The sequence below is a fragment of the Peromyscus leucopus genome, chromosome 15, assembly GCF_004664715.2.
Source record: "Peromyscus leucopus breed LL Stock chromosome 15, UCI_PerLeu_2.1, whole genome shotgun sequence".
In the NCBI taxonomy this organism is placed as follows: Eukaryota; Metazoa; Chordata; class Mammalia; order Rodentia; family Cricetidae; genus Peromyscus; species Peromyscus leucopus.
The window spans coordinates 58793559-58808297 of NC_051076.1; the positions used below are offsets into that span (position 1 = coordinate 58793559).

The following is a 14739-nucleotide window of genomic DNA, read 5'->3' on the forward strand; positions in this document are numbered from 1 at the left end:
TGAAAGAGCACTGCTGGTTGGGAAACTCTTCTATGGACAATCAAATAAGCATCTTTTTCAAATTAAAGCATTGTAGAAAAGTGAGAAATTAGGAATAAAGAATAAATGATATAGACATGTCATGGGAATGAAAAATCTCCCAAGCATATGAAATAGTAAAACCTAGGTGCCCCCATCCCCTTCAGTTTCTGCCTTGGGCTGATTTAGTTTTCTTCACCTCACTGTTGGCCTCCAGCTCTTCCTCCCAACACATTTCCAGTGCCCCCACTGCCATTGTTAACGCATGGCTTTGTTCCTCCAACTGCTTTGCAATGAGCAAGAAGATCAGCAGCCCAGTGATTAACGATCCAGTATCTCATTTGGGGGATTTGATGAAATAAAACAAAAGTTTTATTTCAGGAAAAGAATATCTTTTGTTTTTTTGTAAGACTGGATAGGAATTTGTATGTGTGGAGGAAGAGATATTTCCTATAGAGCTTAAACAGATCCTATGGCAGCCCTTCAGTTTCCCACCCATGTTGCAGTCAATATAAAGGGTGAACTTCAGGCTTCTGTTCTATTTCTCTTCTTCTGTCAACACTAACTGTAAACACCCTCACCTTCCACGTGTCATTTCTACCCTAAATACCTGCAACAATAGCTGCCATTGTCCTCATGTACTGATAAGGATCCTGTAATCCAGAAGTTGAATTGCCAGGCCACCATCATACTTGAAGACACATGAAGGTCATTTACATATTGGTGGAATGGAAAAAGAAATAAGAATAAGAAATTAGTTTCACTAATGTATGTTGCACTTCTGACTATTAAAAGAGAATTTGGTCAGATAACAGTGAACAGACCTGTTAAATCAACATATGGTTCAGGGGATAATTATGAAATCATGGTTTCCTCTTCCTCAGGAAATGTGCATTAAAATGTTAATTAAACTTCAGGCACAATGATCCAGCTTCCTGTCTGCAATGCTCATCTCCATCGTCAGCACTGATTAGCTCTGAGGATGCTGGGGCATTATGCAAAGATCTCACAACTTGATACAACTGTGCAATATACTTAGATATAGGGGAAGTAATCAGCTGTGAGTTCTGATTACCGTTCCCATTCAAAGTCTTTGTTTACAGTGAGATTAGCATGGTGGATGGGAGAAGACATGGTCCCAGTGGTCAGGGCACCAACAAGGATCTGACATCTTAACACTGTTGTTATGAAAGAATGTCACATACATTTATCACAGTGATGGTCACATGAGACTGCTCAAAGTTATTATTGCTGTTGTCAAGGCTATTATTACTATCATTATGTAACACTACACAAGCTTTTGCAGGAACAGCCTTCTCATTTCACACTGACAAGCGAGCAATTGTCTATATCATCTTGAAGATGCATGAATGGAGGTTAAAGTATTTTCTCCATCTCCACTTTCTAAACCCTCGAAAAACAGAATGATAACACTTGGAAAAACCTCAAAGATAATATTTTTCCCAAGGAACCAAATGCAGATTGCCATGCCAGAACAACTTCAGAACCAATCCTGCAACAAAGAATTTAGTCCAGTCACTAAATGCTTTGAACCAAGAGCAAGATTTTTACAGTGAAATGCTTAGACTTACTAGGATATTCTGTGAATAAATTAGAACAAGTGAGGAAGGTCATAATCTCTACATTTACTTAAACTTCCTCAGGCTGCTCAGTCTTCCGCATGTAGATTAATAACGATTATATTAATGTCTGTCTAAATGTAGGAAATATGTATCCTGTCATGGAAAAGTTTTGCAGACTTGAAACACTTTGCTGTTAAAATAAACACAACATTTTAAAGAAAGAATAGCGTTCAGCCTGACTAGGTCTCAATTCTTCCAAAATTAAGTGAGTTAATGATCTAAACCCCAAACCTCTGGCTTCCTCAGACAACATAAGATTGTCAGCTCAGCACTTGTTAAATGGAGAACTTTGCTCTGACTTACAGTCCAACAATAACCTACAGTAAGTAGTACTTAAGTAGACAGATTAGTGATATGTTAGTCTTACCCTGTGCCTGGCCCCAAATATGTGACTCAAAATGTAAACTTTCAGTATATTTAAATTGCCCCAAAATAAATGATGATGAACTATTAAAGAATAACATTACAGTGGAGTGTGCTACTGATGGGTCATCTTAGAATTGGTTGCTTTCAGAATCACTCAGCAGATAAAAATAGTACATTTCAGAACTCACTGAAGGTTGCAATAATTAGAAGGAATCAATAATTAGGAAATGCAAATGTGAGTTATTAGCTCATTTCAAAGATACTTTCCATTGTAGCAGTGAGATTTCTCTAATTGTTCCCCATTCCATCAGTAGGATAATTTAACTGGTACATCTGAGTTTTTTCTTTGCAATATTTGGAACTCATCCTTGTTTTTCTTTCCCTATCTTCAAACAGAAACATAACTTTAAAATGTCAAATTTTATCATATAGAAACACTGTTGCAATTAGGCTATTTAATATTATCCATATTGCTGTTATGTTTTCATTTTTCTAAAAAAGGAAAAATAAAGCAAATGGCTTGCCTAAATTTTTTTCAGCTCTGGAAGAAGCAGCAACATAGGAAAAAGACCGTCTCATCTTTGGGGAAAAAAGGAAAAGGCAAATATAGTCATGAATAGAAGCAGCATTGCACAGTGGGGTTGAACTCTTAGGAGGAAATTGATACTTCCAGGATGAAAATGGAACAGAACCGAGACATTATAATGAGAGTCATTTGGTGCTGGAGGAGACCCCTTAAAAAATGGTGCCTAGCTGACTCACAGCATGATCATTACAGGCTCTTTTCCTTGTTCACATTCTCAACATAAATGCCTTGGAAGAGGCAATGGTATTTTAAATTGCTCATTCTCATTTGTAATTTTTCATTTGTTTTTCTTTCTCTTCTAGTTATGGGTGGGTTCTTGGGAAAGATTCTTTTCCCATGCAACTAGAGAAGAGCCTTGAAAACTCACACTGTAAACTTATAGAGAACAACTGAGAAGGAAACAGTGGAAGATTCCAGCATCAACAAAGGAAATTACCTGTGGGCATCTGCTCCATGTTCCCCACTCAGACATGACACATTCGCTGGGACACAGAAGAGAACAGGCCTGGGTTTCTGGGGGAGCATCATCCTGGTTGCACAGGCTCCTGTCCACTCCTCCTCCCTCACTGTCAGCAGTACTCACACACCTGTTAGACAGTGGTGGACATAAAGATAGATACATTTGAGTTAGGACAAGCAGCTAAAAGAGGAAAAACAAACCAAAAAATCCAATCTTCTTCATCCAGTGGACTTTTATTGAGTGATAACTCAAAAAAGAACCACTGATGTAGAATACATCAAAAAAATTATCCATGACCAAGTAGGCTTTGTCCCAGGGATGTAAGAATGGTTCAACATAAGAAAATCTGTCAATGTAATACACCATATAAACAAACTGAAAGAAAAAAAAACCACATGATCATCTCATTGGATGCTGAAAAAGCCTTTGACAAAATCCACCACCCCTTCATGATAAAGGTCTTGGAGCGATCAGGAATACAAGGAACATTCCTAAACATAATAAAGGCAATTTATAGCAAGCCAACAGCCAACATCAAAGTAAATGGAGAGAAACTCAAAGCTATTCCACTAAAATCAGGAACAAGACAAGGCTGTCCACTCTCCCCATATTTATTCAATATAGTACTTGGAGTTCTAGCCAGAGCAATAAGACAACAAAAGAACATCAAAGGGATAGAAATTGGAAAGGAAGAAGTCAAACTTTCACTATTTACAGACAATATGATAGTATACATAAGTGACCCAGAAAATTCTACCAGGGAACTCCTACAGCTGATAAACTCCTTCAGTAATATGGCAGGATACAAGACTAACTAAAAAAAATCAGTAGCCCTCCTATATACAAATGATAAATGGGTTGAGAAAGAAATCAGAGTAACATCACCCTTTACAATAGCCACAAATAATATAAAATACATTGGTTTAACTTTAACTAAGCAAGTGAAAGACCTGTGTGATAAGTACTTTAAGTGGCTGAAGAAAGAAATTGAAGAGGATATCAGAAAATGGAAATATCTCCCATGCTCATGGATAGGTAGGATTACCTATCAGATGGTATCTCAGAGTCATTTTGATTTGCATTTCCCTGATGAATAAGGATATTGAGCAATTCCTCAAATGTCTTTCAGCCATCTGAGATTATTCCTTTAAGAATTCTCTGTTTTGCTCTGTAGCCAATTTTCTAATTGGATTGTTCATTATTTTGATGTCTAGTTTCATGAGTTTTTTAAATATATTTTGGAGATCAACCTTCTGTCAGATGTGGGGTTGGTGAAGATATTTTCCCATTCTGTAGGCTGTCGTTTTGTCTTATTGACCATGTCTTTGCCCTACAAAAGCTGCTTTGTTTCAAGAGGTCCATTTATTAATTGTTGTTCTCAGTGTCTGTGCTACTGGTGTTATATTTAGGAAGTGATCACTGGTGCCAATGCATTCAAGACTACTTCCTACTTTCTCTTCTATCAGGTTTAGTGTAACTGGATTTATGTTTAGGTCTTTGATCCACTTGGACTTGAGTTTTGTGCATGGTGACAGATATGGATCTATTTGCAATCTTCTACATATTGACATCCAGTTATGCCAGCACCATTTGTTGAAGATTTTTTCTTTTTTCCATTGTATAGTTTCACTGTCAGAATGGCTAAGATAAAAAACACTGAGGACAGCTTATGTTGGAGAGGATGTAGAGCAAGGGGAACATTCCTACACTGTTGATGGGAGTGCAAACTCGAACAGTCACTTTGGAAATCAGTGGGGTTTTCTCAGAAAATCAGGAATCAATTTTCCTCAAGATCCAGCTATACCACTCTTGGGCATATACCCAAGGAATGCTCAACCATAACACAAGGACACATACTCAACTATGTTCATAGCATCATTATTCATAATAACTAGAACCTGGAAACAACCTAGATGCCCCTCAACTAAAGAATGGATAAAGAAAATGTGATACATTTTTTAATACACAATGGAGTACTACTCAGCAGAAAAAAACAATGACATCATGAGGTTTTAAGGCAAATGGATGGAACTTGAATATACCATCCTGAGTGAGGTAACCCAGACTCAGAAGGGCAAATATGGTGTGTACTCACTCATACGTGAAAACTAGATATAAGCAAAGCATAACCAGACTTCAACCCACAGCTCCAGGGAGGCTAATAGCAGGGAGGACCCTAGGAAAGATGCATGGATCACCCAGTGAAGGAGAAATAGATGAGATCTACATAAGCAAACTGGGAATGAGGGGGGTAATGGAGGGCAAGGGATGGGGGATGAGAACATAGGGGAATAGGAAGTTTGAGCTGGCACAGGGACAGAGTGGGAGAGCAAAGAAAGAGATACCATGATAAATGAAGACATCATGGGAATAGGGAGAAACAGAGTGCTAGAGAAGTTCCCAGGAATCCATAAGGATGACCCCACCTTAGACTACTGGCAATAGTCAAGAGGGTGCCTGAACTGGCCTACTCTAGTGATCAGATGGCTGAATACCCTAACTGTCATCATAGAACCCTCATTCAGTGACTGATGGAAGCAGATGCAGAGATCCATGGCTGGGCACCAGGCCAAGCTCCAGGAGTCCAATCAATGAGAGAAAGGAGGGATTCTGTGAGCAAGGGACATTGAGATCATGATGTGAAAGTGTACAGAGACAGCCAGCCAAACTAGTGGAAATGCATGAACTGTGACCCAATAGCTGAGGAGTCCCCATGGTACTGGACTAGGCCCTCTGGGTAGTCAAGACAGTTGTTAAGCTTGAACTGTTTAGGGGGCCCCCAGGCAGGCAGTGGGATCTGGACCTGTCCCTGGTGCATACACTGGCTTTTTGGAACCTAGTGCCTATGGTGAGATACTTTGCATAGTCTTGGTGCAGGGAGGAGTGGCTTGGACCTGTCTCAACTGAATGTACCAGGCTCTGGAGGAGGTGGGAATAGGGGTGGGTTGGGTGGGAAGGCTGGGGGTTGGGAGGAGGGAGGACAGGGGAATCTGTAGTTGGTAATTAAAATGAATAGAAAATCTATTAGTAATGAAAATAATAAAATAAAAAAAGTAGGAAAAGGTTGAAAAAAATAAAGAACCCTTGTCACAGTAAGTAAAAGAATTTAGAAACGTCATGGGTAGTGGCCATCTTGTCCAATACCTATTCTCCAGAGATGTAGAGTATACATAGATGCAGCACCAAGTGTATATTCCTTCAACTTTTACAAATCTTAAAAGTTTCTTACTCCAAATACCGAATAGATGACTTTGTTTAGGCCAGAACATTCACACTTCTCGTGGCTCTTGTAAATCTTTCTCAAAGTTTCCAAACCATCTCCGTATTTACTCCACATATTGTAGGGGATGGGAAAATAATCAGTCATTAATAAAAGCATTTGAGTTTTACATGTCTATGTGGTATGTGGCCATCACAGTCAAAGGATAATGTGCAAACACTGTCATGGCCCACAAAAACCCAAGGATATACATTTCACCTGTATGGCCAACAGAGTGTCAACTGAGATAAAGTACATACAATAGTATCTGTCATCATGCTCTGTGTACACATGATGAGCATTCAATCATGTTCAAATCACAGCATTCTACTCAAAATGGTTTAAGTAAAATACATGGACAACATCAAAGTTTAGCAGCAATGTTGGTGATATATAAATCATCTCACTCTGCAGGTTGGGAAAGTATGCAAAAACTGGTTGAGAGTTTCTACTCCACGTAACCTGGAATTTAAATAGAAATGTGTAAAACTCACACGAAACAAACCACAAACTGGAGATGCTTACAGTGGCAGTTTTCATACACAACCAAGCCAGAAATAGTTCAACTGTTTAATATTCTCTAACAGTTGTATCCACTGTTTAAAATTGCATTGAATCCAATAAAGGGTGAGAATTTGGTACACAGAAGGGCATGGGTGGCAAAGACACACTATTAAAGGTTGTCACACACAAAGTCTCTATACTCGGTGATGATTCTTTCCCATAGATGTTTTAATGTAAAGCAATACTAATTAAAGGAGTCAGAATAGTGGTGACCCTTAGAAGAATGGCTAGTGACCAACAGGGCATAGGAAATCTTAGAAATATTTTGTTTTTGACTTTGGGTTTGGTTGTATGAGTGCACTAGTGTTATGAAAACTTACCCGGCCATATTTCCATGGTGTGGCCATTTATCTATATTTGTATCTCAGAAACTTATTTTTAATTTACCCTTCCCCCAAATACTAAAGAGACATGCACTATCAGCCAGGCTCTTTTGTTAGATGTCAGAAATTATTTTTTTGTCAATACTTATTGATTCAATTTTTTTTTTTTTTGAGTCAAGGTCTTATGTACTCCAGGGTGGCCTTTGAACTTCTAATGCTCCTGGCTTTACTTTTCAAGTGTTGAGGATTACAAGTATGGCCTACCCTTATTTAATAAAAAATTCTAAGGGCTTCCTATGGTATCAGGGCTGGGTTAGTAAGGTACAAAACCATAAGAAAATTAGACACAGTTGCTATACTTGTGAGTGCTTTATTCTAGTGATAACAATAAAAGTGAAGATAAAAATGTCTGTGATATACAGATGGTGGAACACATTTAATATCCCAAGATATAGGAGTCTGAGGCATGAAGACTGTGACTTTGGGGCTGTTAGAGGCCAGCCTGGGATAGACAGGCCAGACACAAGGCATTTGCTGGTCTAATACTAGCAGGTATCAGGGTACTCAATGCATTTTAAGAGTGATGTTCTGAAGCACCGTGGTGCCCCGTGACCAATTATACTATCTTTCACCAAAATAGTTTCTTTTAATACATTAAAATGGAAAAAAAAGCAACTTTGGGAAATGGGGTGGAAAATGAAACAAGCTGTATGAGTGAAGTAATAAAAACCTAACCATTGTATACAGGAGAGTAACAGCGCATGGTGAGTAGAAAGAAAGAAAGGGTAATGTCTCCATCAGGGAGGCCTGGCACACAGTCAGCTCTGGGTTCTCACTTCTGAGTTAAGAGTCAACAGGAGAAGGAGGGTCCATAGGATGGCTTCAGTATCTTTGACAGGACAAACTGAGAGAGCTGGAAAGCGCTTCCTTTCTAGATTGCCTATGCTGAGCTCATGCTCTTTTGTTTCACTGAGAAAGAGAAGTGAGATTTCTGGCTAATGATAGCCAGTGGACCTAGGGATTGATTTCTGTTCACTTCCAATATACGACAAAAGCAGTAATAAAGGTAGGTGCTATCAAAGCTCCATTAATGGTGATGGTAGCAAGAGTCACATTCTGTTGTAGTCACAGCTTCCTCTTTTCTTCTTTCTACTTTTGCAGACCCTGATGAACAAACTGTGTTCATAGTAACAGGGTATGGAAAGGCATATCCCCCGACGGCTGGGCAACAGACACCAGACATGTGCACAAATTAGATGGCTCGCATTGGGTAGTAAACCTTTAAGAGACAATAATTAAAATAACTACATCTATATTATAGAAACCTCCACAGAAAATTCTGGAATTTGTAGTACCAAGTATTTGGGGATGGGGTGTTGTGGTGAAGATGACGTAAAACACTAGAGGTGTTTTGAAAATGTGTGTAGTAGGTCTCTAGACCCTCAAATGCCCTCCCATAATGCATACAACCTGGTGATTGTCCCTCTCCTCTCCCTGTGAGTCACTGAAGGTTTAATATCTAGAGAAGGTCCCAAATGCCCTTGGATTAGGAACTCTTAGTACACCAAAGGACCTTAGACTTCAGCAGGAATTTTAGTAGAGGCCTACCTACTGAAAATAACACCATTGCTAATCATGTAGCTTAATTAGTAGCTTAATCAATAGAAAGTTCTCGTCTTATAACTGAGGAGCATAGACATACAACACTGGTTTCCCAGGGCCTGAGTGCAGATGCAGGGGATGACAGAGATGCAATTCTAGAGTTGTCTCTTTGGTTATTTTAGACTTCAGAGGCCACTGTCTTTCTTTCGGTGGCACATTCTTCCACCTGCAGAGCAGGATCCTTGAACTTCTTCCTATCTTCCTTCTGTTGTCGTGTTTTCTTCTTCCTCGCCCACCCCTCTACCCCTTTAAAATCCCTTATGAAAAACTGTGCCCACCCAGACATCTTAGAGCTGTTGTCCCACTGCAAGGTCGCTACCAAGGTCGTGCCTGAAAACATGAGATTCCAGGAATTAGAATGCAGACATCTTTGGGTGCTCACACTCTCTTTGCTGCACTAGAAGTCTTTTCACTGTGCTCTCAGAATACTGGCTATTAGAATTATCTATTTCATTCATGATTGAAGAAGAAGCATTTTCAGGGATTCTGAGCAGTCCACAAGTAAAGACTTAAGAAGACTGAAATTGAAGGTGTTCCCAGATGAAATCCAGTAATCTATTACATATCCCATGTCATCAATTTTCCTGCCCATCTCCCCTTCAGCAATCACTTACTTCATGTACACGCTGCAAAACTGCTTTTAGGCATTTTCTGTGTTTACTGTCAACACTTCCTGGCTTTTCTCCCCTCCACTATTCCATCTTGAACCACTTTAGTCAGGCTTCCATTGCCATCGCCGATAGCCCTCTTATCAGAATCATTCAGAGACTCCGAACCACCGAGTTCAGCGGTCAGTGCTTATCTCAGGGAACTAAGTGGCATTTGAGACAGTTGATTACCGCATCTTTAAGAAAAACCCTCTTGCTCGACTTCTTATTCCCTTTGTTTTCTTCTTGCTCCTCTGGATATTTATCAGTCCCAGTTTTAGAAACATTCTCTGAGGATCTTTCTAGCTTATAAATGTTAGAGTTACCCAGGGCTCAAAATGTTATCAACATATACCAAATTTATAAGCTAATGGCAGTGAAATTTATAACCTTAATCTCTCCTCTGAACACCAGCCTATAATAGATCAGTTGGAAAGCTAATATCATATCTCAAACTTAACGTGTTTGAAAGCTAACTTGTTTTCCTGTCAAGCCTGATTTTTCACATTTCCCAGTTCAACAAATGGTACCAGCATTCCTCCTGTTGATAAGACCAGTTAACGATCTTTATATTTCCTCCTCCCCTGTTCTATGGCCATTTAATCATCATATACCATGTTCTGTAGCTTTGAAATTTATTCTAAATTCGACATTCTCGTCATCTTAAGCCAAATTCAGCTGGCAGACTCTCCCACCTGGAATTCTGCAATGGCCTCAAACCTACACCTTTGCTTCCAAATTTTTTGTACCCTTCAGAACCTTCTCTGTACCACCCCTAGGTAAATTCTTTTGGACAGGTATAAATGGGCCCTCTCTTCTACCCTAAACCTTTCATAGCTTCATGGCTTCATTCTGTAGTTAGAATAATGCCCTGCCTTTGCCTTCCTTAAGAACACAACATGGTTTTCACACCAGCACCAGTCTGGTTCTTCCCCATCAAGTCAGGAAGCATTTGTCGCACACTGCTTTCCCTGGGGATTCTCCTTCACATGCAGGCAGGTCTCCCATTTCATTCAAGTTCCTGCCAAAATTTCACTTTGCTGACCAGCCTCTCTAAAACAGGACCCCAACAACCCCAAACCACTTTAGTTTTACTCTTGCCATTTCAAAGAGAAGCCGTCTCATTTTATATTCGTTTACGTATTTTTTTGTCAGTTTTATTTTTCCTTGAGGAAACAGATATTTCTTGTTCACTATTTTATTTCCTATACCAAGAGCCATGTCTGGGGCATAGGAAGTTTGAATATGGAGAGAGTTATCATAGTCATGAACAAATGGTGAAACAGTATTCTAGCACTGAGATCGTAAGAAAGAGAAGAGATAACCTGTTTCATTCATGGCAACCACGTCTTACTAAGATCAACCATAGTTTGTAGTTCAAGGTACCTGGACTATTTGGTTCACATATTTGCATGTGACATTAATAGTGAGCATGTGCTGGTCAGCTAGGGCCCCCATAGCAAACAGAAAAACATCATGAGAAGGTAGCACAGGCCATACAGATGTATTTTCTCCTCATTCTAAAATCTAGACATCTAAGCGCAAACTGTTAGTGGGTTGCTTTCTTTCCCCCTTTGTCTATGGTCTTTCCTCTGCATGTATCTATGTCCTTATCTACCCCTCCACATCTTATTTTGCATTATAGAAAGGGCCTCATGTAGCCCAGGATGGCCTCAAATTTCCATTCCTTCTGCATCTGCCTCTCAAATACACCACCATGCTCAACCCCAATCTCTTCTCATGCAGACACCATGCAGATTGGACTAGGGCAGATACACTGCCTCATTTTCGTCTAACTACCCGATCTCATTCATCTCCATTGCAGTGTGAGGTGCCAGGGGTTAGCACTTTGACAGATGGCTTTGTGGAGGGGTAGAATTAGTATGCCACATAGGAACATCTGTTAGTTGTATTATTTATGTACTTGTTTTTACTATATCAGGCTGCATATGTATGAGCTGAGAGGTATGGCTGCAAGGAACTTAGTTGCCTGTGTCTTCCTCCATCAGGCTGAAAGAGTTCTGTCGGTAGCAATTGATTTTCTTAAAGCTTTACATCTTCCCTAAGATTTCCTTTTAAAATTGTAAAGAGACTTGAACAGGAAGGAAGTGCAAGGGGATCGGCAGCCTACATTATAAACCTGCTTGGCCAGTCACTTTTCACAATCATGTGAGACTATGACACAAGGCAGAGTTTTTGACAAAGAGATGGTTAAAGCCCAAAGTCCGCTAGAACCTGAGTCGAAGAGACTGTGGAGCAAAGCAGCAGTAGACACAAGGAACGGGAGTGGGTTCTCTGGCTGCTTTTGCCTGGGCTATTAAGAAGCATCTTTACAATTTTGCCATCAGCTGTCACTTTTGCCATGCCTTTCTGAGATTTTGGAGCATTGGAATTGCTAAAGTGGCCATCATGGGGTGAATCACTGAATGATGAAGCCTCCCCAAGGTCACAGTCAACACATGTAAGATATACCTTGGTAACAGGCTTCCAGCTAATGGTTACCTTAACAGACAGCTATCTGACTCTGCTGTTGTCTATTCTTTTGTAGTAGAGTTTTCTATATCTGAAAAACTAATGCCCTATGCTATTCAGGTGGGTAATGGGTGACGCTAATCTTTTTTCTTATTTTACATACTGTTGTGTATCAATACTTTAGCTTTTGCTTGTCCAAATGGTAACATTTTATTGCTATTATGCTTTGTGATGAAGGTAGTTGTTCTCTGGTTACAAGCTATTTTGACATGTACCAACTTGGCAAACTCGGGCATAGGATGTTTTTGTTTCTGGTGCTTAATATATAGGGCAAAATCATTTGACAAGCTTCCTCAGAGAGACCCAGAATTAATAATTATTTCATAGATGAATAAATATTATTCATAGATTTGATTGAATTTTAGTGTTTGGGGCTAATTATGGATGGTTTAAGTTAACCTTTTCAGTGTGATGTTATGGCATCTCCAAATAGATTAAAAGCCATCAAATGCACTAACCACAGTGCTGAAATGAGAAATGGCAAAAGCAGTGAGAACCTCTTGATTTGTTAGCAGTGGTGGCTGGGAGTCAATGGAAGGACACTGATTTGTTCCTTGCAGTGGACCATCCCCAGTATAATCAGGAAACAGTAAAGACCATGGATGGTGGACTGTAGAGGCCTTCCCACTGCTCACAGGGTAGGAGGGATATACTTGCTTCCATGGATTCTCGGGGTTGAGCATAGGATGTGGAATGGATATCATCCAGTATCTGGATAGCAACACCAGTGTTCTAATGAAGGGCACAAATGCTCTATCTCAACATCACACACCTGATTCTTCTAGATTGTGTTCCTCTTCCACAGCGTGGAGATCTCAGCTCATTGTTGATTTTGCATGGAGACCAGTGTTCTACAACCCAGGAATATTGATTGCACTCACTGTAACATGGGACTGCCTCATGAACCTGTCAAGAGCAGGAAAGAAAGAAAGAAAAAAATTTATGTAAAACTGTGCAAGTCATAGAAAATCCTTTAGTAATGCCAGGTGAACATAACCTTAGAAATGACACTGTGGCCCATTAGCAAAATTACATCCTCCCAAAGGAAGACATATTTGACTTCTCTGAATTTAGTGAGCTGCCTGAAGAAGCACACAGGAAATCAGCTGAAGTCTGATGGTATGCCTTCACAAATGAGAACAAAGGACAGCCATTCCTGCACCAGGAGCAGGAATTCCATTATCATTCTATTTCCTCAAAGAGCTTGCTCATATCTATCAGATGCCAGTTTTCAATTAGATGATATATTGTATTCCCAGATGTACATTAACATGTCAATTGAAACAAACACATGTAAAGAAAATTTACTCTTGAATATGAGGGGGTTTTAGAATGTGTAAGAAAATTGATATTATTTACACTGGAAATTTCTTTCTTTCTTTTTTTTTTTTTTTGCCCCCAAATGATCAATGCTAACAGGCAATCATTCAGCTTCCTAAGCATTGTGGCTTCATAGGAATGTAGCTATTTGTAGAATGGTTTCAGAGAATAGCTAAAATGAATATGCTTGTGCATGCATACACACACACACACACACACACACACACACACACACACACACTTCAAGATGGATACTGCCAATCAGTTACTCATTTGACATGCTTACTAAGGATATTTATAATTTTATAATGAAAAATATAGCAGTGAGAACACTGAACTCTGCTGCTCTTTCCTATGCATTTTGCTCATGGTAAGCCTGTCCTGAATGTATTGCAGTACATCACAGGCAACTGAGGTCTCTTTGAGACTGCAATGAACATTCATTGTTTCTCATCACAGATGCAGGCTTCTTGTAGTGTAAGAGGCATAGGGAAAAATAAAAACTTCTGCCTCACAGAGATGACTCTGAAAACAGGCAGAGTGAAAAGAGGGATGCAGTCTCTTACCAAAGATGTAATTAAGCTTTTCCTTTTACAAGAGTTAAATATCAGTATCTTCCCCTGACCTCCCTTCTAATTCTATGAAATTGTAGAAGAAGACTGGGTGGAGCCATCCAAGTAGAAACACAGCCTATACGTTCCTACTAAATGCAAGGAAAAGCACAGTATAATGGGACAATCAGAGGAAAATTGGAGCTCTGCCAGCATGCTCACCGAAATCACATGGGAGAAAGTGATTGGAGACACTAGTTCTTAGGAATCACAATGCCGGGAACTATTTTTAACCATGGAATTCTATTTAGGCCTGGCACACAGAGCTCACAAGGAAAAAAGAGAACACAGGGTGAAGAATATGTATGGGCAAAATCAAAAGAGAAAGGAAGACAGAAGGGGAAATGGATGTGGGGAAGGAGAGGAATTAAGTAATAACAAAATACCTTCCTGCTGTGGATGCTGACAAGAATGGAGTGGCAGGGACTGAAGCAGAATAAGGAGGCAGCTACTTGCAGCTGCGAAAAGTCTGCTCCCATTCTAACAGGACAATAGAGGGAAGAGGAGGGTCTCCCAAAACAAAAGGGCAAGATTCTATCAGGCAGACACTCAGCAAACAACTAAGGATTTATCCGAACCAGGCACACCAGGAAAATGAGGCTTTCTCAAAATTTATGTGTTATCTGTCTATAATATCCTTTAATGCATATTAATATGTATTTTCATAAACACTTTAATATGAGACACAAGAAAGCACAAGAAATTCCTTCAAGCAACTAAGAAATAGATCAAAATTAATTTTGAAAGC

The 14739-nt window shown here is 39.6% G+C and overlaps 1 protein-coding gene across 2 annotated transcripts in view; it reads right to left on the reverse strand.

The window, feature by feature from the left end:
* Positions 1 to 14739, reverse strand: part of Thsd7b (thrombospondin type 1 domain containing 7B) — an 848740-nt gene that overhangs the window by 76463 nt on the left and 757538 nt on the right. For both annotated transcript variants that reach the window (XM_028874962.2, XM_028874961.2), the window contains 2 exons: positions 12833 to 12966; positions 3050 to 3200 (listed from right to left, as the gene is read on the reverse strand). In XM_028874962.2, coding sequence (XP_028730795.1) covers positions 3050 to 3200; positions 12833 to 12966 — 285 coding nt within the window. The remainder of the gene's footprint in view (positions 1 to 3049; positions 3201 to 12832; positions 12967 to 14739) is intronic.